We start from the raw sequence: 27,515 nt of genomic DNA on the forward strand, positions 1-27,515 counted from the left end.
CAAATGACAATGTTTGCTCGTTTTGGCTCTGACAGAAATACGGAACAAATTGCGTTCCTTATTACTTTGATACGAACGCATCCATTTTTTTCTAAATACGGAACGATTCCGTTTTTTACGGAACGGTTGGCAACCCTAGTGTATTTTCAAACCGCGGCTGGCTTGACCGCAGTCACAGACTGCCACTGTCCGCCATTTCAGCAGCATGGAGCAAAGCGCAACATCGTTTCCCGTGTCCCGTTAAAAGTGGTGAGAATATGATATTAACAAATGTTAGCATATGACAAATTGTGTGCAGCTTACCAAGAGCTATTTAAAATGTGAGTAATGAAACACCGTGTCTAAAATTAGCTAGCTACATCGTTTGCTCCTCAAGCTAACTTTTGCTAGCTAGTTAATTGAGGTAACGTTATAGTTAACAGCCAACGTAGGTCAGAATCAGCTTTATTTGCCAGGTATGTGTAACGTTAAACATAGGAGAAATTTGACTCTGTACTGTACATTGTGCTTACTCATAACGTTACAGTAATACAAGTAATACAATGTAACATTAACTGTTGAAGTAACATTGACTAAAAGTTTCAGAGAGACTGCAACTAACTTAAGTTACTGCCAAATGCGTCAGTACAGAAACTGGTACTACATTAACGTTTACATGAAGCAAATAGTCAGTACCCTCATTGTTTTGCTGGTTGCAAACAACTAAATGAAAGTTGGATATTGAGGACAAATCATGTAAGTTAGCTCATGCCTGCTGTATACCGTAAAACTTCAAATAATCGCAGAGTCCCAAATAGACGCCTGTCTCTTACACGCCTGGTGTGGCGACAGGTTTGGATAAATAAAGGCCGGTCTCAAATAGAGGCCTGGTCTGTTTTTGGTTTCGGGTTGTATTTAATCTTTTAAATCCTGTTAGATCGTCTGTTTAAGCCAGTTATATGGTGCAGATTGCCATTTTTTTATTAATCCCATTTTGTTTCAAATTTGCGCGTTAGACGCATATTTTATCGTCATGACGGCTGCTTGTTTGTATTACCGGTATGCTGGCAATAATCTAAGACACGGTAATATAGTAGGCTCATTCTTACATTAACTGAACTGTTAAACACATTCAAATTATAAATAAAATGTAACATAATGTGGTAACCTCCTACTGTCATGCTTTCCATCTATCAGCCTATGCTATTTGGATCGTTATCTCTAGGCCGACACTCAATGAACAACATCTCAACGCAATCTCCGCGACGGCGATAGATCGAAGAGCGCGTCCGAGTGAAGACTGCGCGAGCCACAAGAGAACACCTGTATCCATGACACTGATAGCAGCTGCAACGAGCGCTCAGCTTGATTTAAAAAACAACACATTTAAGCGCTAGATCTCTTATTTAATAGTGAACTAAATGAATGCTCTGCTAGTTAACTGGAGATGTTTTATTTATTTGTATTAGGTACATCCGTTCTATGACATTAGTATATTTTTTACTAACCGTATATTTACGTATATTGCGTCATTGTACCCAGCACTTCTGAAAATGCACTTCCGATTGCGTCTCTGTCCCCAGCACATTTCAAACCAAACTAACGCCCATGGTCTGTTGTCATCGGTTCACTCCTGCTGGCTGATGTTGGAACTGCACCATTCAAAAGTAGATGAATATCCATATAAATCATTGCAAGCAACATATAAATGGCACAGATTAGTTTGGTGTTATTGAGATGCTTAAGAAAAGCTTCATCATTATAATATTAGGAGGCCTTTAGCTTCAGTTAAACATGTGATGTCTTCGGCTCACACTTGCCAAACCGGAAGTGAAACTACAGACACAGGAAGAGCTTTGAGGCTTCAGCTAAACACACTACGTTTCCCACAATGCAACTCTTCTCCCAGAGCTCATATGATGGACAGAGAGATTTTAATGTTCAAGACATTTTCTGTATTATTTATAGTTTCTGTAAACAACAGTGTTTCCCCATGCTGTCGATTACCACAGAAAATACCCCTAACACACATTTCTTCTTCATCTCATGTCTTTTTCATTCAGAGTTTGGCAAGGATTGTTTCCTTAAAATGTTTGACATGTTTTCCTATAAGTGGATGATGCTTAACATGTAATTAACATGTCTTGAAAATATATTAAAACATTCAGAAGTAGAAAAAGAGCAAAAGGGCAACAGAAAACACTCAAACATGTTAAAGACAGAACAGAAACAGGTTGTGGTTGATGAATTCGCTGTTAATTTCTGGTCAAAACTGAGAGGCGTTTTCACATCTAACGCCACATGGAAACACAGAGATCACAGTTTCTCATCACGTGAGACGAGAAACAAGCGTATTATTTTACTCTCCACTGATAGATGAGAGCAGTATTATTGCTGTTTGAGTTTCAGAGAGTCGTGTGAGGAACTACTGAGAGTTTCAGACTGATTTTCTGAACTGAACTGATGAAGAAATGAAGTTTCCACTGATAGTTTGTGTGTTTCTGCTGACGGGTAAGAGCTGAAGATCTCTACTAAAAGTGTTTATTATCTAACATTATGGTGTATGTTATCAGTGTACATGAGTAAAGCAGTGTGTGTGTGTGTGTGTGTGTGTGTGTGTGTGTGTGTGTGTGTGTGTGTGTGTGTGTGTGTGTGTGTGTGTGTGTGTGAGATCCTGAACGGTGACGAGCGCGTCGGAACTGTGGTCCTGCACGCGGGAGTGAACGACATCAGGCTGCGCCAGACGGAGATTCTGAAGAAAGACTTCAGGAATCTAATCGATACGGTACGCAGCACATCGCCTGAAACAACGATCATTGTATCAGGACCGCTTCCCACGTACCGACTAGGGCATGAAAAGTTCAGCAGATTATTTGCGCTAAATGAATGGTTAATGTCATGGTGCAATGAGCAGAAACTGCTCTTTGTAAATAATTGGAATCTGTTTTGGGAGCGTCCTAGGCTTTTCCGTGCTGATGGCTTACACCCAAGCAGATTCGGAGCGGATCTTCTGTCAGATAACATCTCCAAAATGTTAAATACCCTTTGACTAGTAACCAAAAGTCCAAATCATAGTCTCTGCTGCACCAATTCAACTGATATAAATACTAGTGTAGAACATTGCATAGAAACCGTGTCTATTCCTCGTTTAGTGAGATCAAATAATAAATCTAATGCAGGATCTAGGAAAAATCTAATTGTTATTAAAACAGAAAATGTTGCTATTAGTAAACAAAAACTATTTCTAAAGCTAGGTCTTCTAAACATTAGATCACTCACACCTAAGGCAGTTATTGTAAATGAAATAGTCACAGATAATAGCTTCGATATACTTTGCCTTACTGAAACCTGGCTTAAACCAAATGATTATTTCGGTATTAATGAGTCTACTCCTCCTGGATACTGTTATAAGCATGAGCCCCGTCTGATTGGTCGTGGCGGAGGTGTTGCAACCATTTATAAAGATATTCTAAATGTTACCCAGAAAACGGGTTATAAGTTTATTTCATTTGAAGTACTTGTACTAAATGTTACGCTCTTAGATGTTAGAAAAACATCCCTATTATCTCTAGCCTTGGCTACCGTATATAGACCGCCAGGGCCTTACGCTGATTTCCTAAAAGAGTTTGCAGATTTTCTCTCAGACCTATTAGTCAATGTCGATAAAGCACTAATTGTTGGAGATTTTAACATACACGTAGATAATCCAAATGATGCGTTAGGAGCTGCGTTTACAGATTTATTAAATTCATTTGGGGTCAAGCAAAACGTCACCGGACCAACACATCGTCTTAATCATACACTCGATTTAATTATATCACATGGAACCGATCCAACCGATATAGATATCATTCCACAAAGTGATGAAGTCACTGATCACTACATGGTAACTTGCATATTACATACTGCTGTAATATGTCATGCGGCGTCGCGTTATCAACCAGGCAGAACAATCCTCCCATCCACCATAGATAATTTCTCAAATTGCTTATCTAATCTGTCTCAGCTGCTGCCTGAACCCAAACAAACAGATGAACTAGAAGAACTAACTAGCACTATGAGCACCATTCTCTCTAGAACATTGGATGTGGTTGCACCTATTAAATTAAAAAAGGTCAGAGAGAAAAATAAAGCACCATGGTATAACAATACTACGCATGTTTTAAAGAGAGAAACCCGTATTTTAGAGCGTAAATGGAAACAAACTAATTTAGAGGTCTTTAGAATCGCGTGGAAAGACAGTATGTCACGTTATAAAAAGGCCCTAAAAGCGGCCAGGGCTGAGCACCTCCGCAAACTAATAGAAAACAACCAAAACAATCCAAGGTTTTTATTTAACACCGTGGCTAGACTAACAAATAAACAGACGTCACCCGAACAAAATATCCCGTTACAGTTCAGTAGTAATGATTTCATGAACTTCTTCACTGAGAAAATAGAAAGCATCAGAACCACAATTGTAAACGTTCAATCTTCAATCGCGCCTTATAATTCAGCTTCAATTATCACCCCGAAAGAACAATTACAGTGCTTTACAACTATAGAACAAAAAGAGTTAAATAAACTTATCACTTCATCTAAAACAACAACATGTTTATTAGATCCTATACCAACTAAACTACTGAAAGAAGTGTTACCTGTAGTGGAAGATCCTCTCCTCAATATTATTAACTCGTCTTTATCTTTAGGTCATGTTCCAAGAACATTTAAACTGGCAGTTATAAAACCTCTCATTAAGAAACCACAATTAGATCATAATAATCTAGCAAATTATAGACCCATTTCAAATCTTCCATTTATGTCTAAAATATTAGAAAAAGTGGTGTCCGCTCAACTGGGCTCTTTCTTGCAACAAAATGAGATCTATGAAAAGTTTCAGTCTGGATTCAGACCGCATCATAGCACTGAAACTGCGCTCGTTAAAATCACAAATGATTTACTTTTAGCTTCTGACCAAGGCTGTATCTCAATACTAGTTTTACTTGATCTTAGTGCTGCGTTCGATACTATAGATCATACATTACTCTTAGATCGACTACAAAATTATACTGGTGTTCAAGGACAAGGACTAAGCTGGTTCAAATCATACCTATCTGACCGCTACCATTTTGTCTATTTAAATGGAGAAAAATCGATCATAACTCCAGTAAACTATGGAGTGCCGCAGGGATCTGTATTAGGCCCTCTGTTATTTTCAATATATATGATGCCACTTGGAAATATTATAAGGAAACATGGAATTAGTTTCCGTTGTTATGCTGATGACACTCAAATATATATTTCATCACGGCCGGATGTAAACGCTAAATTTTCCAAATTGACAGAGTGTGTTAAAGATATAAAAGATTGGATGACCCGTAATTTTCTTTTATTAAATCCAGACAAGACAGAGGTAATACTTATCGGTTCAAAAAACCGCCCACAAAACCTTGCACAATACAACTTTAACATCATAGGATGTCCTGTTACTTTATCCTCTACAGTAAAAGACCTGGGTGTTATACTCGATTGCAACCTGTCTTTTGAAAATCATATTTCATATGTTACAAAAACAGCATTTTTCCACCTTAGAAACATTGCTAAGCTACGTAATATGCTATCAGTTTCTGATGCAGAAAAGTTAGTTCATGCATTCATGACCTCGAGACTGGATTACTGTAATGCTTTACTAGCTGGTTGTCCTGCATCCTCAATAAACAAGCTACAGTTAGTCCAAAATGCCGCCGCTAGAGTTCTTACTAGATCAAGAAAATATGATCATATAACACCGATTTTATCATCACTGCATTGGTTACCTATAAAGTTCCGTATTAATTACAAGGTATTGCTACTGACTTATAAAGCCCTAAACGGCTTAGCTCCAGTCTATTTAACGGATCTTCTATCGCCCTATAATCCATCGCGCTCTTTAAGATCACTAAATTCAAGGCTTTTGGTCATACCTAGGATATCCAGAACCACCAAAGGAGGGAGAGCATTCTCACATTTTGCTCCAAAACTCTGGAATAGTCTTCCTGATACTGTTCGTTGCTCAGACTCGCTCTCCCAGTTTAAAACTAGATTAAAGTCGCATCTCTTCAGCCAGGCATTCATATAATCCCACAGTTCAAACTACAATCCGGCCTCTAGCTCATAAATGCCAGAGGTGAACTGGCCCCCGACTGAGCCTGGGTTCTCCCAAGGTTTTTTTTTCTCCATTAGGTCACCTGATGGAGTTTTAGGACACCATTAGGTCACTTGATGAAGTTTTTCGGTTCCTTGCCACTGTTGCCTTTGGCTTGCTCAGTTGGGGATATTTTGGGGATATTTAATTTAATTTTATCAATCAATAAATTCCTCTTGAAACAAACTTTGTTGTATTATTTAAATTTAATACTGTGAAGCTGCTTTGATACAATCTGTATTGTGAAAAGCGCTATACAAATAAACTTGACTTGACTTGACTTGACTTGACTTGTGTGTGTGTGTGTGTGTGTGTGTGTGTGTGTGTGTGTGTGTGTGTGTGTGTGTGTGTGTGTTGTGTGCAGTGAGCAGTTCACTGTCTGTGGACATTACAGTGAGTGGAACAGAGGGAGAATGAGTGATCATTACGTGCTCTTATCCAGAAGGATATGAAAACTCTTACAAATACTTCCACAGAGGAGTTTACAGAGACGGTGTCCTTATACTAGAATCTGATGGAGGAGAGTCCTCAGTGATCAAGGGCAGATTCTCACTGAAGGATAATCCTCAGACCAGATCATTTACAGTGACCATCAGTAACCTGAAGATGGAAGATGCTGGACCGTACGGATGTAGAGCTGGATATACACACTACACACAAATCCAGCTAAATGTGATCAGAGGTGCCTGATATTCAACACTTAAATCTGCAGTCCGTAACTTTTGGCTTTTTAGAGGTTAATAATACTGGATTACTGGATCACTGGATTACTGGATCACTGGATTACTGGATTACTGGATCACTGGATCACTGGATCAGATTACCGGATTACTGGATCACTGGATCACCGGATCACTGGATCACTGGATTACCGGATCACTGGATCACTGGATCACTGGATCACTGGATTACTGGATTAGTGGATTACTCCTCAGCGGTGCGACACGACCGGTGTAAAGTAGTCCCAGTATAAACACTTATTATAGGTATTATACTGTAGTGATTCAGGAGAAGACAAAAACACGCTTTGGAAAATGGATTCATGACGTTCTCGCTCATTATATAAATGTAGTAAATTTTGAACACAAAAAAAGTTACGGACTGCAGCTTTAACACCAATCTACTTCATCACTCATGTTTATTGTTTTATGAATATATTTATTATGGTGTGACGCTCTTCTTCATTTCTCAGCTCCAGAGACAACGACACGTGTCCAGATCTCAACATCCAGCATTAGTCCGTATAGCAGCACTGAACACACCAGCACAGGTACACACACACACACACACACACACACACACACACACACACACACACACACACACACACACACACACACTGACATCTGCACTCTCTCTCACACACACACACACACACACACACTGACATCTGCACCAGAGCTGCCAACTCTCACGCATTCACCGTGAGACTCAGACAATTGATACTTTTCACACACTCACATACATTCTCACGCTCTCACATCCATTTTCTCACGCACAGAAAAACCGCGAAGCAAAGAGGACACGTCCAGCAGCGTCACAGATCATCAGATCTCCTCAACAGGTACTTAATCTCTTTCTTCTCAACATGTCTTCAGCCTTTAATATGCTTTATCTCTGGTTATTTCCTCACCGGACACAGGTACACATCTCTCCACATCTCACCGTCCGTCTCTCTTCCCATCGCAACAGGAGGTCAAAGGTCTGACAGACGGTTGTCATGGCAACATGACTTTCAATAAGCCTCATATACGTCTCATTTCATGCATTAGTCTTTGATTTAGTCACCAATTTTTATTTTGATTCTCTGATATTGTGATTCTTCTGGCTGTTTCCCTCTTGTGTTTTTCAGGTTCATTTGTGATCATCGTCTCTGCTGAGACTTTAGTTTTACTCCTGATAGCAGTTCCACTGATTATAGTGGCTGTGCGGAAGAAAAAGACTTAAATATTGTAATACTTAAGAGTGCTTTCACACTTGCCTCAGTTAGTTCGGTTGAATCGCACTAGAGTTCGTTTTCCCCATTGGTGCGGTTCGTTTGGGCAGGTGTGAATCACACTCGGGTGCGCACCAAAAGTGAAGAGGTGGTCTCGGGACGCTTTGAAACGAACTCTGGAACGGTTCGTTTGTGGTGAGAATGTGATCCGACCTCGAACAGAACCAACTGCCAAAGAACTGCGCATTTGTTTGTAAACGGATATAAAACACTTACATGTTGCTAAATTGATGCTGATGTTGTCTTGTACAGTTTCTATGGATGCCACAAGCTTTGATAGAATATCTGTTGGAAACAAATATGTCATTTGTTTTCCTAAGTTACAGACTCCGGCCCTGTTGGTGTCTGTTGTTTTTACTGAGTTAAAGACGGTGAGATTGAGTTCACTCAGTCTCTGTGTCTTTTGTGTTTGCTAGAAACTAACGTTTAGTGTACTTGCATGGGTAACGTTATTTCAGGCGCTGTAACTGTCACATGTGAAGCTTTTATTAACACACTCCTGTATCTTCACATCATTCATCAGTTTGGAGAGTTAATCATGATGATCTTCCTCTTTCAGTTCATCATGTTGCTGGTGGGAATGTGAGCACAGCGTCATCTGGAGGATTATTCATCATCTTCATCATCGTCATCATCATCATCATCATCATCATCATCATCATCATCATATTTTTTATATTATTTTTAATGTAAATAAAAATCCATCAATAAGGAGTACATATATACATATATATATATATATATATATATATATATATATATATATATATATATATGTATATATATATATATGTATATATATATATATATATGTATATATATATATGTGTATATATATATATATATATATATATATATATATATATATGTATATATACATACATATATATACATATATATATATATATATGTATATATATATGTATATATATATATATATATATATATATATATATTAACTAATTCATAATATATATTTGATTATTCATTGTATATGAAACAATGAAATTACTTGTTTGTGTTTTTGACAGTCAGAAGAAAAGAATAAGCAGAAGATCTGCTATAAATGAGGTGAGATGATCAAAAATAAAAATGGCTTTTTTGTATATTTAGAGATGTTTTTTATGGCTGGTCCAACCTCTGATCAAGTCAGATTACATCATATGTTGTGAAATGATCAGACTGCTCAAACATCTCATGACAAACTCTGATTGAGACATGAACTCACAATGTTTAAAATCTCTTCTTCTTTTTTGTGCTGTAAATCCCTTCTCTCTGTTTCCCTGTAGAGCGATGATCCCAGTGCAAACACATATACAGCTCTTGAGCTCAAGTCCAGATCATCTGACCTCTACGACACACTCACAGTAAGAGACATATCAAAAACTACATGTGCAAAAGCGTTTGTGCATTATAAATGTAGGTAATAATCAATGTGTCTTTCACACAGTCTGTCCATCCCAGACCTGCTGTTCACCAGTCCGGCTCTTCTGGATATGAGAATCTGACTCTTCAGAAGCTCTTCAAGTCTTCTCAAGAAGAAACTCTCATCACTCTTACTCAATAGATACTATAGAGTCCTTACATTCATTCTTTTCAATCTATACTATATGTGACCCTGGATCACAAAACCAGTCATAAGTCGCATCGGTATATTTGTGGCAATAGCCAACAATACATTGTATGGGTCAAAATGATCAATTTTTCTTTTATGCCAAAAATCATTAGGATATTAAGTAAAGATCATGTTCCATGAAGATATTTAGTAAATTTCCTACTGTAAATATAAAAAAAAAAATATTAAAAAAAAATTGTGAGTGAATGCAGCACAATTGCGAACTTTAAAGGCGATTTTCTCAATGTTTCGATTTTTTTGCACCCTCAGATTCCAGATTTTCATATAGTTGTATCTCAGCCAAATATTGTCCTATCCTAACAAACCACACATAAATGGAAAGCTTATTTATTTTCACATGGGTCAAAAAATTGACCCATGTGACTGGTTTTGTGGTCCAGGGTCACATATGAGCAATCTCACCAACAGTAATCACATTTTTTAAATTGTCGTGTCAATTGACCCAGAAAGGTGTACTTCCATGATAAACTCCCTAGACAAAGAAAAAAATTTACCAATTAAACTTGACATTTTTTATGGATGATTTGATTGTAGAAAATCTGCAAAGGAAACAAGACAAAGAAGTAAAGAAGGAATGAAGATGGAGGAAGGGAACATCCTCATAAGAAGAAAATCATCCCTAAAGAAAGAGAGATGATGCGAATAATTAGGCAACAAGATAGATTAAATAAAACAGTTTATAAGAGGAAAGCATCGTGAAGAAATTTGTTTAAAATATGAAATGGAGAAACTTCTTTGAAAAGTTGATCTTCTTTTTACTGTAAAAAGAGAAACATCAACGCTGTCTGTTAGAGACGCAGCCCTGTCATTTTCTAAAGTGTTGATACATACATTTGCTGTAAAGAAACTTGAAACTGCAAACGTGCGTTATAGCTTTTAGTGCATATAGGTCAGAGTAAAGAGCAAAACATGTATAACCTTTGATTCGCTATAAGAATTGTTGAAAGTGTGAAAAACCGTTGAGCAAGAAGAGCTCAGCAAATGTGGTCAACGAGCTCGCATCTACAAGAGACCAGAAAAAGAGGAGCTTGTATTCTGCCCTACAAAGGCAAAAGACCTTAACTCACCAGAGTGTGAAACTGAGAAAAATGACTTTAAAGTTTTTTTGTTGTCCAGCCAATTGTATGATAGGTAGGACACTGACAATTTGCCAAGTAGTTGTCATAATGAATATATTTATCTACATAAAAAAAATTGAGCTCAAACTTGACCTTTGACCCTTATTCGGAAGTTACTGCATTCTGCCTTTGCATTATCTGCAAAACAATAATGGCTCATACAAAGGGAAAGTACCGTAACTTTATTTATTTACCATTTTGACTTTTATCACTCTATAAAAACATTTCTATGATAACATTTCTTAAAATAACATTTAGTGAGTTCTGTTTAGAAGGCTTAATATTACATCAATAGAATATTATAAAATAAAAAATAATGAGAAGGCTAACTGTACTGGATCGTTTTAAAACTTTATCGGTGTTCTTAATTTAAGTAAAAAAACACTAAAGAAGAAGTTAAAGTAACCTTTCACAAATATTTCTTACATTTGAAAGATTTGATTTGACACACACACACACACACACACACACACACACACAGGCGCCTCTGTTTTCTGACGTGCTCTCTGCTTGCCGTTGCGGATTGAGGAACGCGCTGATTAGCCGGTTTCATATGTTGTGTGTGCAAAGATAAGCGCCAGTAAATTTAAAGTATATGCTTAACGGCCCAAAAACCAGGACATTTTCATCACTTTATAAAAAAATTAAAAAACAGCCACGACGGCCAGGACAAGACGTGAAACCATGACATGTCCTGGGAAAACAGGACTAAATTAAAGGCCTGTCTCATATAGACGCCTGTCTCAAATACAAGCCGGTGCAGCTCGGTGAATATGGGAAAATAAAATCCCGGGCTATTATTTGAAGTTTTACGGTATGTGTTGTTGCCCTGCTTTCAACTTATTTTTCTTTTTTCTCAACAGTTGTGTGGATTGTGATTCATCTTCACTGGTTGCAACATTTACCTGCAGATTTAGAACAGGTTTGTTGAAATACACTTGCAAAACCTATAGCCTTTTTTTAATATTCAAATTAGGGGTGTGACAAGACACATAGCTCTCTAGATGAGACGAAATATTGGATTTCCACACAAAGTAATGTAATGTACCTCTAATGCAGTTTAGATGCGTCACATTGAAAACTACCATTCTGCAATATGGCCGGTCCTTTCGTATGTCGATCCTGTGGCCTCTCTTTGAAAACTGTCAAAGGTTATGTTGATCATCAATTACTACACAGACATGAAGCAAATAATCAGTACCCTTGTTGTTTTGCTGGGTGCAAATGTCAGTTTCTAAAGTTCAGTGTGCTTTTAAAGCACATATTTACCGTTACCACAGGACAACCTCTGCCTCACAGAGACATGACATGGGAGGTTCATTCAAATGTGAGACCTCAAGTTGTCAGAAACAATGTACCAATCTCAATGATCTCCTTGCACATCTGAGATCACACCTGTTAAAAAATTAGACTATAAAATGTCCATTTGCAAACTGTGGGAAAACTTTTAAAGTGAGATCATCATTCACTGCCCATATGTCAAGAGTTCATAAGCGTGAAACAGAATTGTATGCAACACCTACATATTCTGCACAGTCAGAGTCTATTGAGGATTCTGCTGAGGTTGAAAGTGATATAGATGTAGGTCATGGCACAAGTGGATTTGACAATATGCCAGATGACAGTGAAATGAGAGCCCTGTATCTAAAAAAATCTATGCATGTTTTATATGCAACTGCAGGCTAAGTACCTTATTCCATCATCAACTATACAGGTTATTGTTGATGAAATAAACAGTTTGAATGACATTTGTCATCAGTACACTAAGAAGGAATTCAAGCAGGTACTGTCAGCTAAAATAAACCTGTCTGACACTGATATTGAAAGTGTTTTGAGTTGTTTGGGAGGAGCAGATTTGCATTCTTCGTGCAGCTCTCATCTTTCCACTGAGTACAAAAGAAAACACTACTTCGAAATCACTTTTCGTATGTGCACCCACAGGCTATTTATCTGGGGAAAAATGAGAATAGGAGGGACTTCTACGCACAGTATATCCCCCTTCAAGATACTTTAAAAGCCATGTTAAATGACCCTGTTGTGTGGCAAGAGTGTGCAAAGTCACAAAATAATGGTACCTCTACTAATGTGTTCACTGATGTTTGTGATGGATCAGTATTCAAGTCCAATGACTTATTTATGGAGCAAGGTATAAGCTTAAAGCTGAGCTTGTACCAGGATGCATTTGAGGTAGTAAACCCTCTTGGATCATCAAAGAGAAAGCACAAAATAGTAAGTGTTTACTTTACACTTGCGAACTTTGAGCCGTTCTATCGTTCTTGTGTGGAGAACTTGCAGCTTTTGCTTCTGTGCCCTGAGAGAGACTTTAAGTACTTTGCACATGACAAGGTGTTTGCCAGGATGCTGTCAGATATAAGAGAACTTGAGAGAAATGGACTAATCACTTCAACTGGCCAGGTGGTGCGGGCAACAGTCCTATGTATTGCTGGGGACAATTTGGGCTCCCACTACATTGGTGGCTTTACTGAAAATTTCAGTACTGCCAGTCACTGCTGCAGGTACTGCATTGTGCCTACAAAAGAAATGGACAATGTGACAGACCGGTTTCCTGTAAGAACAGTTGAAACCTACAAGGAGGCAGTGCAAAAACTGAAGGAAACTGAGGCAGCAAATATCATGGGACTCAACTTTGACTCTGTTTTCAACTCTCTTGATTATTCAACCAAACCTATACAGGCCTTCTACAGAGCATTTGTGTTTCTTTCAGTGTGGCTGCCTCTAACACTTTAAAGAAAATTTAAAGAAATGATTTGTGCACCGTTAGGTACAACACTGATCCAGTATCAAGACACATTTTATGTTTTTGTTGATTGTATTGATCACTCTTCCATTGCCATATAAAAGACAATGGTTGCTATGTTACAGGTAGCCTTGTTGGTAAGGTCCAACAGTGTTTCCCATTAATTAAGGAGACCATGGCGGCCCGCCATAGTCTAATTTGCTCCGCCATAGTCTCAAAATGAACTGAAAATATTTTTACACATCTCATAACAACATTTCAGACCTCTAACGTTGTGTTTTGTGGGCGCTGCTGTAAGCTCGCAAGCTCACACACTTTGGCAAAGACAAGTGTTGCAGTATGAGAGTCCTACCTGAAGAGAAGCTGTGAAGTCTTCATGTTACGCGATACGAGAACCACACACAACCTTATTTATCAAATTGCATCGGACTTGATGAATTTAGCACGTGGAGGATACATTATGTGACAACCTCACACTGTAAAAAATAAAATCGTAAAAAAACAGTCATTGACTGTCAGCTACGGCTGCCAAACAAAAACCGTAAAAATAAAGTAAAATATCCTAATTTAAATTAAGTGCAAAAAACTTTTACAGAAATTTTCCTTAAATGTTTTACGGAAAAACAGTGTTTTTTACAGCTATTTCCTGAATTATTACGATCAAACACCTTCATTGTAAAAAAATCCCATAAAAAACAGTCAAATGACTGTCAGCAATGGCTGCCATACAAAAACCGTAAAATTAATGTAAAATATCCTAATTTAAATAAGTGGAAAATACTTTTACAGAAATCTTCATTAATCTTTTTTAACAGAAACACACAGTTAAAACACAGTTAATTGACATTTTTTCTGATTTTTTACTGAAAAACATGCAGTTAATTATATGCATGATTTGCTGTGACTATACGTCACTACATCAGCAACTACACAGTTACTGTCTGTTAAATAAAGCACACTGTAAAAAATTTATAACCCTCCCAAATCAAAAATTTCAAGTGACCGATAACATCTAAATTTTTCAATTGGCCCAAGTGAAATTCTGTAAATTATAAAATTAAATTTACAGAATTTCACTTGGGCCAATTGAAAAATTTAGATGTTATCGGTCACTTGAAATTTTTGATTTGGGAGGGTTAGAATTTTTTTACAGTGCAACATGCAGCATTTCATCAGTGTTTCTCTGCTCATCCTGGACTGAAGCTCAGGCTCTACTCTTCAACACAACGGTGACACACGAAACACACCATACAGAAACACTTTAAACCCCAACAGAACATTAAACACTACCAGATCTCTCAGGATCTCAGCATCTTCACTTATTACAATCCAGACTTTATTTCTTTCATACTAACATTCTTATTGAGCATTAACAGAGGTTTAGAAGTTGAAGTTTTATTGAAAAGAATAAAGTTTGATGTCAGCATGATGGAGATTAGTGTTTGTTTTAGTTGGGCTCTTGACCTTTTAGTGTTTAACTTAAAATTTTCTCTGGCTGCTTTAACTGTGTGTCTTTGATGCATATTTGTTATGGTAGGAATCCAAGAGAAACTCAGATCAGATGATGTTGGTCACTTTTTAGTGATAATAGTCATCATGTAGTGTCCTGCTTCATTGATACCACCTGAAGTGTAATATCTGATTAAGTAATTAAATATTTGTTGTTAATTTTTGCATGATAAAACTGCTATATAAGATCCTGCAGTGCTGTGATACTCAGATTTTATAATGTCATTATACAGAAAATGTTTTGACAGGATTATATAGACTCACTCAGAAATCAATAATCAGCGTATGAATCTCAACAATGGTGACAACGAAAAAAAATCTGAACTACTATAAAGTCACAAAAAGGCTTTGTTGGTTGTCACCATTGTTGAGATTCATATGTTGATTCTTGATGTCTATACTACAAAAAAAAAAAAAAAAAAAATTAACCAGCTCAAAACTTTTTCCATATAATACATATCTTTTTAAATTTCTGATTATTACAATATTGTTGCCAAGGATCATGTGAGAAATTATCATTATAGATAATAATGTAAAATTTAATAAAAATCATTATAGACTTTGTATACAGCTAAATTCAATCTACATATTATGTAATCTAAACTAATATATTCAGAGATTTGGCTGTCATATCAGCGAATCAGATCATCACGAAGACTGTAACATCACTGATGAATGACCAAGATCATCTGATATTTCTCCTGCATTTATTGCTATAACAAATGTGTATTAAATACACAGTTAAAGCAGCATGAGAAAACTAATGTTAAAAACTCACGGGTAATGAGCCCAACTAAAGCAGACACTGATCTCAATCATGGTGATATCAAATTTATTTTAAAGCTGTCAGCTGCGGCTGTCAAACAAAAACCGTAAAAATAAAGTAAAATATCCTATTTTAGAAGTGCAAAAAACGTTTACAGAAATTTTCCTTAAATGTTTTACAGAAAAACACTTATTTTACAGCTATTTCCTGAATTATTACGATTTAAAAAAATTATATGCATGTGAGAAATTATGACATTATAGACTTTGTATAAAGCTAAATTCCATCTACATGTAATCTAAGCTAATATATTCATATTTTTGACTGTCATATCAGAGAATTAAGCCATCATATGATGCCATCATCAAAGAATGACTAAAATCATCTGAAATTTTCTCCAGCATTTATTGCTATAACAAATGTGCATGAAATACACAGTCAAAGCAGCCAAAGAAAAACGTAAGTTAAAAATTGAAGTCATGAGCCCAACTAAAGCAGACACTAATCTCAATCATGGTGACATCAAATTTATTTTAAAGTTTTTTACAATTTATTTAAATTAGCATATTTTACTTTAATTTTAGGGTTTTTGTTTGGCAGCCGCAGCTGCCAGTCATTTGACCCTTTTTTAAAGATTTTTTTACAATGAAGGTATTTGATTATAATAATGCAGGAAATACCTGTGAAATAACAGTGCTTTTTCGGTTTATTTAAATGACCATATTTGTCTTTAATTTTAAGGTTTTTGTTTGGCAGCCGCAGCCGCCAGTCATTTGACCCTTTTTTTACGATTTTTTTTACAATGAAGGTTTTTGATCGTGATTATTCATGAAATACCTGTAAAATAACAGTGTTTTTCAGTTTATTTAATTTAGGATGTTTTACAGTTTTTTGGGGAGCTGACAGTCATTTGACCATTTTATCATTTAACTGTTTTCTTTCTGTTAAATTACAGATTATATTTGTAATTTTACATACATTTTTATGTAATTTAAGAAAACAGAAAAAATACTGTATGAAAAATACAACAAATGTTCTGTATAAAAAATGTGAATTACTGTAATTTGTCATTAATGTCACAATACCTAAAATAACAGCTGAATTTTTATTTTACAGATATTTTTTGTAATTTTACAGTGTTTTGAGTACAATTTAAAATGAAAGAAAATGATCGTAAAAAAATCACAGTTATTTTCTGTAAAATTAGGATTTTTTTTTACAGTGCAGGCTTACAAAATAAGATGTCTATACAGTATGGAAATAAGATTAATTGGATGATTTCATATTCACAAAAGTAAACAAAAACAACAACGATAAAATGTTAGGAAAATTACTTATTCTATTTTCTATTCTTTGATTTAGGGTTGCTGGAAAAACATTAAATAAGCTACATTTGTTGAATTTTGTTGCTGTTTCATCACCATTTATAGCTATACAATGGGTTTATGATCAAAAAGTTTACTAGAGCACAACGTTGTTTAAAAGAGTGCAACGTTATTAATAGATAGCCTCTTAATGCACCAAATTAATGCATTTAACTTTAAATGTACACAATTTTCTTCAGAGTTCCACCCACCATAGTCTCTTAAAATCCTGTGGGAAACACTGGGTCCACACATGGCTTTCCCGAGTTCACCTGAAACTGTCAAACCGCAATAAGTCTGTTTGTCTCTGCCATTGTTTTAGGGCTGGGCAGTATATCTGTATAATGAGGTATACGGATATAATTTCAAAAGAGATATAAAATTAGACAATACCGTTTATAACGATATAGTTTGATGCTGACTTAATGAATATGTTTCCGTAAAGTCCAAGCGTTTGCTCGTGTCTCTCCCTCACGGCGCAGCGAAACAAAAACAGTCCCTCTGCGTCTGCACGCAGCCGTCTACTCTCAAAGTCTCAACAATCTCTGTCTGTAGGAGACACAGTGCGAGAGTGGAAAAGTCCAGAAGACAAACCTACTACTGATGGAGAAAGTTACTGGAGCAGACAAACAGGGAGAGAGAGGCATTAGTTTCTGTTACAGTACCGGGATATGACTTTTTGGTCCATCTCCCAGTCCTACGTTGTTTGTTCACATAGCTAAAGTTAGTGGACCCCTGCCAGACCAGCATAATGGCAGTTAAACGTTTTAAACGTTTAAGTGGTAAACTTAATTTAAGCTCTTTGTGTGTGTGTGTGTGTGTGTTTGTGTGTGTGTGTGTGTGTGTGTGTCCTTCACAGGGGAGAGCCCACTGACTGCATCGAACTTGATGGTAGCAGTGGACCAGGTGGTGGTTAATGACAGTGTCAGGACATTCGCAGAGGCACTTGTTGACACGTTCATGACGTACTATGTCCTCAACATACACTACCCTGTAGAGCTTGGGGCAACAATGGAGTTTCTCCAAAGGTAATTGTACATTTTGTTTATCTTTTTTTCTAGAGGGTTACATTTGGAGCTCCCACAATAATAAACAAAAAAGTGTAGTAACGGTGTAGGCTTTGTAGCAATCCAGTGCGTGGTACATAACAGTAGGGTCTTGAGAGTTCCCTTTCGTTGTCACTCCGAGTTACGTCGGATGACGACGAATGGGGTTTCGCTTAGAAATCCTATCATCTTCGAGTATTAAAACACGAGCCAATGGCAAAGAAATGCCATGGGTCTGCGGAATTTGCATAGCGTAACTCCGCCCCACCCTGGGGGTATATAAGGAAGTACGCTGCAACATGCAGATATGTTTTCGCTTCGGAGCCAAGTTGATCTACTTCACTCCACAGCCAAATCCTGAGTTCATCTCTTTATCTCTTCGAGACGAGCCTCTCTCCAGGTGTTGGTGTGACAGCGAGTTCCAGCGAGTGCACATTCCCTGCTGATCTGTGCAGTGATCTGCCAGAGTTTGTGTGTTCTCTCCCTGGTCGCTTCAACACTCTGCGGAGAAATCTCCTTTCACAAAAGAGCATTGCACGCGGCACGTCTTTTTAAAGATGCCTCGCCCGTGCACTTCTGGTTGCGGTCTATTTGTATCTGACTCTGATGGGCACAATCGCTGTCTTGTGTGTCTGGGTGTCGATCACGCCAAGGCAGCGTTTGTGGATGAGTCATGTTCCCACTGCGGGAACATGCCCATCGCACGGTTGAGATCGAGACTCAATGATCTTAATGTGAGAGTCCCCTCATCCGCACCCCGATCTACTGGTCCCGAGAGGGCTGGTACTTCGGCTGGCGGCCAGGGTGATCTGAGGGTTACAGTGTGGAACAAAGCGCCGACTATTCCACGCTCCACACTTCCCTCTGTTCCCGTGCAACCCGCGAGTGTCCGCGTGGAAACCGCTGTACAGTCCTCTGACTTGCCGCGAGTTTCATTCGGCGCTCCAGAGGAAGACTCAATGTCGATCGCTGCATCACAAGGTGGGCAGGAGTCCTCGGGAAGTGAGGATTCGGCTGTGCTGCCACCCTCGGGTGTCCCAGCATTGTCCGAGTCTGATCCCGAGATGACGGCCATGCTTTCCCGGGCAGCCGCGGCGATCGGTCTTGAGTGGTCCCCGCCACCTGGGCCGGTTCGTTCGCGGCTGGACGATTGGTTTTTGGGTGCGGCTGCTGATCCGCGTCGGCGGCCAACCCCAATGCCTTTTTTCCCGGATGTGCATGAGGAGGTCACGAGGTCCTGGAAGGCACCATTGTCTTCCCGTGATCGCTCGGCGACCGCCTCCGCCTTGCCTCCCCTTGATCAGGCGGCCGCCAAAGGGTACACTGGGGTTCCCCAGGTTGAACGCTCTGTTGCGATGCAGTTGTGTCCTCAGAGTGCTTCTTCCCGCGGGGACCCAAAGCACCCCTCCAAGGCCTGTAGGTTCTCCTCCACCCTTGTGGCGAAGGCCTACAGAGCTGCGGGGCTGGCGGCCTCCTCACTGCATGCCATGGCGACTCTGCAGGTCTACCAGGCCCAGATGTTGCGTGACATGCACGAGGGGAGGTCTGACCCAGCACTCTTTGATGAGTTGCGTGCCGCCACCGACCTTGCTCTCCGAGCGACGAAGGTGACCGCACGCTCGCTGGGTCAGGTGATGGCCACTTCGGTGGTCCAGGAGCGACACCTATGGCTAAACCTGGCTGATATGCGGGAGGCCGAGCGGACCCGGTTCCTCGACACCCCCATATCCCAGGCTGGCCTGTTCGGCGGTGCAGTCGAGGACTTCGCCCAGCAGTTCTCGACTGCCCAGAAGCAGACTGAGGCTTTAAAACACGTCCTGCCCCGGCGGCCCGCTGCTCCGGCGGCGCAGCCGTCGGCACAGGTGCCTCAGCCCGCTCGCCGCCGAGGGCGCCCTCCTACGGTTCCCCCCCCTCCCGATCGGCCCCAGCAGTCCGCTGCTTCCGGGTCGCGTCGGAGAGGAAGCCGTAGGAAGGCGCCACAGCCCTCTCCCGCCCCGTGCCCCGCTAAACGCCAGGCTAAGCGGCGCTCCTGAGACGGGCTGCTCAGAGATGGCGTTGAGTTCTGTTCAGGAGCCGGTTGCAGGGCCGCTCCTTCCCCCGGTGGAGGGCCGGGGGAGAATCCTTGGTTTTCCCATTCCCGCTGCTCGTCCCACGACGGGCAGCACCCTAAAATGGTTAAAGAAAGAACTCACTACCCCATCTCTGAGCACACGGAGTGTGCGGATGAGAGCACGCGCCGCCCACGGGCCACGCTCCTCTCGTCCCCCTCTGTCGCCAGACCCCTGCCAGAGCACGCCCCTGTGGGACGCTGGTCCTCCCCTGGCCTCCTCTGGCAGGACGCGGCTAATGACCGTGCCCCCGCACTGGGCCGCTATGCCACCCACGCCTGGGCCGGTCATTCCGCCTCGCTGCACCCCCGACGGAACGTCTGTGGTTCGTATGACCCCGCTGGTGCACTTTCTGGAAGCCTGGCTAGAGCTTCCCAGATTGTCCCGCTGGGTCGCGAGAACCATCAGGCTCGGCTACGCGATTCAGTTCGCGCGATCTCCTCCCCGCTACAGCGGAGTCCGCTTCACTATGGTCGGTGGCAATGCCCCTGTCATGAGAGCGGAGGTCGCCACCCTACTGGCGAAGGGTGCGATCGAGATTGTCCCTCCAGCCGAAATGAGGTCCGGCTTCTACAGCCCTTACTTCATTGTTCCGAAGAAATCGGGTGGGTTACGACCGATCCTGGACCTGCGCGTCCTGAACCGCTCCCTCCACAGGCTGCCGTTCAAGATGCTCACGGCCAAACGCATTTTCGAGTGTGTGCGGCCACAGGATTGGTTTGCAGCGATCGACCTGAAGGACGCCTACTTCCATGTCTCCATTTTACCTCGACACAGACCGTTTCTACGGTTTGCTTTCGAGGGGCGGGCATACCAGTACGCGGTTCTCCCTTTCGGGCTAGCCCTGTCTCCTCGCGTCTTTACGAAGGTCGTCGAGGCAGCCCTTGTTCCCCTCCGGGAACACGGGGTTCGCATCCTGAACTATCTCGACGACTGGCTGATCCTAGCTCACTCTCGAGACCAGGTTTGCGAACACAGGGATCTTGTGCTCCGGCACCTAGCTCGTCTGGGCCTTCGGGTCAACTGGGAGAAGAGCAAACTCTGCCCAGTGCAGGGGATCTCTTTTCTCGGTATGGAAATCGACTCGGTCGCCATGTGCGCGCAGCTTACGAGCGAGCGCGCGCAGTCACTGCTGACTTGTCTTCGCCAGTTCGAGGGCAAGAGTGCGGTCCCACTGAAACTTTTTCAGAGGCTCCTGGGGCATATGGCATCCGCAGCCGCAGTAACGCCGCTCGGATTGCTTCATATGAGACCGCTTCAGCTTTGGCTTCGCGATCGAGTCCCGAGGTGGGCATGGCAACACGGCAAGCTCCGGGTCCCAGTGACTCCGGCCTGCCGTCAGACCTTCACCCCGTGGTCGAACCTCAGCTTTCTACGGGCCGGAGTGCCCTTAGAACGAGTTTCCCGGCATGTTGTTGTCACAACAGATGCCTCCACCACGGGCTGGGGCGCCATGTGCAATGGTCATGCTGCCGCGGGCTCCTGGACAGGACCCCAGCGCCTTTGGCATGTCAATTGCCTCGAGTTGCTGGCTGTACGTCTCGCCCTGCACCGTTTCCATGCGTTGCTCAGGGGTCAGCACGTACTAGTCCGATCAGACAATACCGCAACAGTAGCGTACATCAACCATCAAGGTGGTCTACGCTCCCGCCGTATGTCGCAACTCGCCCGCCACCTCCTTATATGGAGTCAGAAGCATCTGAGGTCGCTTCGAGCCATTTATATCCCGGGACACCTGAACCAGGCGGCCGACGAGCTGTCTCGAGTTCAGCCTCTCGCTGGAGAATGGCGACTCCATCCCCGGTCGGTTCAGCTGATTTGGGATCAGTTCGGCGACGCACAGGTAGACCTGTTTGCCTCCCACGACTCGTCCCATTGCGACCTGTTTTATTCCCTGACCGAGGGCACGCTCGGCACGGATGCACTGGCGCACAGCTGGCCGAGGGACCTACGCAAGTATGCATTTCCCCCAGTGAGCCTTCTTGCGCGGACCCTGCGCAAGATCAGGGAGGACAAGGAGCAGGTTATATTGGTTGCCCCATACTGGCCCAGCCACACCTGGTTCTCAGAACTCATACTCCTTGCGACAGCACCTCCCTGGCCAATTCCTCTGAGGAAGGACCTCCTTTCTCAGGGACGGGGCACCCTTTGGCACCCTCGTCCCGGTCTTTGGAACCTCCACGTGTGGCTTCTGGACGGGACGAGGCAGGTTTGAGTACCCTACCACCAGCGGTGGTGGCTACCATCACTTCCGCTAGAGCATCGTCCACGAGACATGTCTATGCGTTGAAGTGGAACCTCTTCGTCAACTGGTGTTCTTCTAAACAGCAAGAACCCACGAAATGCCCGATCAGTGTCGTGCTTTCCTTCCTGCAAGAAGGGTTGGAGCGAAGGCTGTCTCCCTCCACCCTGAAAGTGTATGTTGCCGCCATTGCCGCACATCACGATGCAGTTGAAGGTAAGTCTCTGGGGAAGCATGACCTGATCATCAGGTTCCTGAGGGGAGCGAGGAGACTAAATCCTCCTCGCCCTCCCCTCGTACCCTCTTGGGACCTCGCAGTGGTTCTGACTGCCCTGCAGAGGGCTCCATTTGAGCCTTTGCAATCAGTGGAGCTTAAGTTCCTGTCAATGAAGACAGCGCTCCTGGTTGCATTGGCCTCCATCAAGAGGGTAGGGGACCTGCAGGCATTTTCGGTTGATGAAGCGTGCCTGGAATTCGGGCCGGCTAACTCTCACGTGATCCTGAGACCCCGGCTTGGATATGTGCCCAAGGTTCCTACCACACCCTTTCGAGATCAGGTAGTGAACCTGCAAGCGCTGCCCTTGGAGGAGGCAGACCCAGCCTTGGCACTGCTCTGTCCAGTACGCGCCCTTCGTGCTTACGTAGACAGAACGCAGTGTTTCAGGACCTCAGACCAGCTCTTTGTCTGTCATGGTGGGAAGCTGAAGGGAAAGGCTCTCTCCAAACAAAGGTTGTCTCACTGGATAGTGGACGCCATTGCTTTGGCTTACCAGCAGCAAGGTCGACCGTGCCCCCTTGGTGTGACGGCCCACTCCACTCGGAGTGTGGCATCCTCTTGGGCTCTAGCGCATGGCGCCTCGCTAACAGACATCTGCAGAGCTGCAGGCTGGGCGACACCTAACACATTTGCGAGATTTTACAATCTCCGAGTAGAGCCAGTTTCTTCTCATGTACTCGCTTCAACTAGCCGGTAATAGATTCTGCTCAGGTGTCTTCGCTTGCTCGCCATTCCTCTCCTCGGATGGGATACGTGCGATTATTCCTCAGGTGAGCCTCATAAGCCCTGAGTCTCCTCCAGCACTAACGATGTCATCGCCAGAGTTATGCCACGGGCAGCTTTCGCGCTTGGCTAGGTGCCACTATGTGCATGGTTCCCTTCGGGCGACCCCCACATGTGTATTCCACTGTAAGCCTCTTTGAGCATGTGTCTTTCCCTTGGCAAGCCGCCTTGCCACCCCTGGGGTTGAAATATTCCACCTGCGGCTGGACACCCCAGTGTTACTCCGTATGCAGCCCTTCGGGGTCATATGTGTATTCCAAGTCCCCCCCTTCGGGTTGGGCATGATTGCATATTTCCACTGGATATGCTTCCCAGTGTACCTTGGTATTCCTGTGTTAAGTAGGACTCCTTCGTCCGTGCTAGTCTCACGACAGGGAGCTCAGACTTACGCAGGGCACTGGAAGACAGTCGAGAGGTGGCGTGATTATACGGGAACCCCATTCGTCGTCATCCGACGTAACTCGGAGTGACAACGAAAGGGAACGTCTCGGTTACGTATGTAACCCTCGTTCCCTGAGTAGGGAACGGAGACGTTACGTCTCCCTGCCACTTCCGCTGTACCGCTGGAACGCCTGAGTTCAGTCTCGGCTCCTCAGCGAAGACATATCTGCATGTTGCAGCGTACTTCCTTATATACCCCCAGGGTGGGGCGGAGTTACGCTATGCAAATTCCGCAGACCCATGGCATTTCTTTGCCATTGGCTCGTGTTTTAATACTCGAAGATGATAGGATTTCTAAGCGAAACCCCATTCGTCGTCATCCGACGTAACGTCTCCGTTCCCTACTCAGGGAACGAGGGTTACATACGTAACCGAGACGTTTCTGTTTTACTTGCAATAGGAAACCACAACTTGTGTAATTTATTTAATAAACAATTCCACACTATACAGAGAAACACACAGAAAAAGTATTTAATTTTTAATGTAAGCCGTTGTTTTGTACAATCTTGTAAGTGCATCTGTTAGTGTAAGTCATTTGGTACCAAATCGGTCTCGATTAGGGATGTCAATTTTCACAAATTCCCATGATCGATCGTCGTTTAAATTAACGATCAATTAATCGATTAATCGTTAGCCTTAATACTGCGATATGCGTCTGCTGCAGTGGCACATGGCCAACAGCATGAGCTGCTCAATGCTGTGTTCCTCACCAAATGAATGAGAAGGGTTTTAATCTAAATAAAGGGCTAGTAGGATTGTAAAATGTTTTGGTGTTATTGATCATTTAATTAAATAACTTAGAAAATATAACGACTAATACATCAACGTGTCACCAACGCCGTCTCAGATGCGTGCTTGTCATAATGTATACACTCTTCCTGGAACAACGTGCTGAAAACGCGATAATTTAATCATATTTAAACTATTATAAAATACTCTTCTCATGTTATGTGACAGTTCCAATCATAGTTATTATTAGCCGTGCATTGCTGCTTGAGGTGCGCGCTGAATGAACACCGGTAAACTGGAGCTCTCTAGCGCGTTATTTAACTCAAGAAATGCATCCTATATGAGATTAATCAGATATATACAAATAGATGCATAATATTACAAATTAAATCTGCACAAAATGATGCGAATGCACAAGTGAACTTGAACTAAGATACACGCCATTCATTCAGAATGACTCATGTTGTGGACGCGCTCTTCCTGGAGCAACGCTATGAAACACGGCAACTAGACCCAAATAATTCACAATGTTTTATTACACTATTGTTCTCTTTATAATGTTATGTAATATGATATGACAGTCCCAATCATAGTCATTATTAGTCGTGCACTGCCGTTTTAGCTGCGCTCGCTGAAGATGATCACCGCATGCTTTACTACAGCGTTTATTCTTGACCAAATGCATCCTATATAAGATTAATCAGATATAGATAGGCCTACACAAAATAAACACAATATTAAAACTTACATTTGCACAAAACAAAAGGCTGCTAAATTGCGAATGCACATGCAAACTTATAGTCATGATGAAGGTGTAAAATAGTCCCAAACATAACTCCGGCGCGCTCGCTTTACATGTTTCGCGGTTGAGCAAACATGCACGCGCATGAACCTGCTTAATCGACGATCGATACATTTTATCGATTAAAGGTATTATCGACGATTAATCGTTAACATCCCTAGTCTCGATTGTTTTGAAAGACTGCGTTAACAACAAGCTGCCTCCTCATGAGGCTCTCCAACGGCTGTGAAAACAGAGTTGCAGGTGACAAAACTAATCATGTGTTTATTATCCTAAATCTGGTTATTTTTGTGTGCGCTGCAAATGATCTTTTTTTAGCGCACTTTAGGGAAAATCAATAAAACGGGTGGTTTTTTTTTCAGAAAGGCTTTAAGCCTATACTACTCTGAGGTAATATTTATTTTACACAATAGTAGGTCTATTCATTTAAATCCGTTTCATCCTTCTGCCATGTGAGTCGCCGTTTTTCTTTTTTCCTCTTTATGTGCGTACGCATGGTTCAGAGTTTACTTACAGGACCGCACATTCTCCCGTCAAGTTTTTTTTTTTTATATACAGAGCTGTTAATGGCGCAGTGGATAAGACACGTGCCTTTGGTGTGAGAGACCAGGGTTCGAATCCACTGTGAGACACCAATGTGTCCCTGAGCAAGACACTTAACCCCTAGTTGCTCCAGAGGCGTGCGACCTCTGACATATATAGCAATTGTAAGTCGCTTTGGATAAAAGCGTCAGCTAAATGAATAATGTATTGTAGATCACAACCTTTGCTTGGGAAGTGGCTTACGCACGTTTCCAGCCCTGTTTTGTACGTACGCACTTGTTTATAAATGAGACCCCTGGAGTTTCTAACTGAATTATAATGAAGAAATTAAAGAATGTATCATTGAGGTGAAAATCACATCTATAGAAGTTAGTTCTTCAAACTAAGACACAAAGAGGAGGGAAGCTATCATGACTCTGTCTGCAGTGATGATATTGCTTGAGAAAAGTTCATCTACAGGGGAAACAGATCTGAAAGCAGCACAGAATGACTGAGAGCTGCATTATATTCTGTTATTGTCAGGCTATAGATTTTGAATTGTCATCTGCCACCTGAAATTTGTGTATCTCTTCACATAAAAAAAATATATAGCCTATATATCACCATAAACCGGTGCAGAAAAAAATCATCAGAATGCAGGAAATAAAGTGTTAAATATTTTCTAATTTTTCATATAATTCCACCTTCAAGATTTCTAAAGATTTTTTAAATCTCGTCTTGATCTCGTGAACACAATCTCAAATATCATCTCGTGGGTTAAGTGTCTTGTCACACCCCTAGTAAATGAGCATTTTAACTTGTGAGAGTGTGGTTCTGATGGCCTATTTGCAGATAAAGCCGACCACATCAATGCCCCAGCATCTATAGGGACATGCATTAAGTGCAGCTGGGCGTCCACCAATTCCACTTTGAGAATGAATTGTGAAAATGTACACCATTTGACAACGATGTCAAGCCTTTTATTTTTCACTCCTCTACAGATGCATGTTCAAGATCAATCCGGACAAGGGCTCAAAAGTACAGAAACAAGCCAAGAAGAAGTGTCTTGCAGTCAATCCCAAGGTCCTGTCACTCAGAGCATGACTGGATGGAGTGAATGGTGAGTTGTTCATTAATGTTCATGTTAATTCACTGATTACTTTTATTTTATTTATTTCATGTCCCCTAATCACAAATTCAATAAGGAGCGGGATGAAGACCTTTTTACCTGGCATTTGCCATTTATACATATATTTATAAATATATGTGTGTGTGT

The 27,515-nt window shown here is 41.6% G+C and overlaps 1 protein-coding gene and 1 long non-coding RNA gene across 4 annotated transcripts; both read left to right on the forward strand.

Moving 5' to 3' along the window:
- The first annotated feature begins 268 nt into the window (after window positions 1-268).
- On the forward strand, window positions 269-27,335 carry LOC309493996. Its single transcript, XR_014204174.1, has 4 exons — window positions 269-320; window positions 11,756-11,814; window positions 18,149-18,317; window positions 27,241-27,335. It is a non-coding gene; the product is annotated as an uncharacterized lncRNA (long non-coding RNA).
- On the forward strand, window positions 1,841-8,661 carry LOC309493876 (uncharacterized protein). 3 transcript variants are annotated; one of them, XM_082163152.1, is made up of 6 exons: window positions 1,841-2,635; window positions 6,507-6,824; window positions 7,335-7,412; window positions 7,644-7,706; window positions 7,785-7,844; window positions 7,995-8,661. In XM_082163152.1, exons 2-6 carry the CDS (start codon window positions 6,749-6,751, stop codon window positions 8,087-8,089), a joined length of 372 nt encoding a protein of 123 aa, XP_082019278.1. In that variant the 5' UTR covers window positions 1,841-2,635; window positions 6,507-6,748; the 3' UTR covers window positions 8,090-8,661. The 3 variants fall into 3 exon arrangements, with proteins under 3 accessions (XP_082019278.1, XP_082019279.1, XP_082019277.1); XM_082163153.1 differs by having other exon boundaries at window positions 1,841-2,631; XM_082163151.1 differs by having other exon boundaries at window positions 1,841-2,490.
- Window positions 27,336-27,515: the final 180 nt, after the last annotated feature.

This window comes from Leuciscus leuciscus (assembly GCF_965113295.1).
Source record: "Leuciscus leuciscus genome assembly, chromosome: 3".
Lineage (NCBI taxonomy): Eukaryota > Metazoa > Chordata > Actinopteri > Cypriniformes > Leuciscidae > Leuciscus > Leuciscus leuciscus.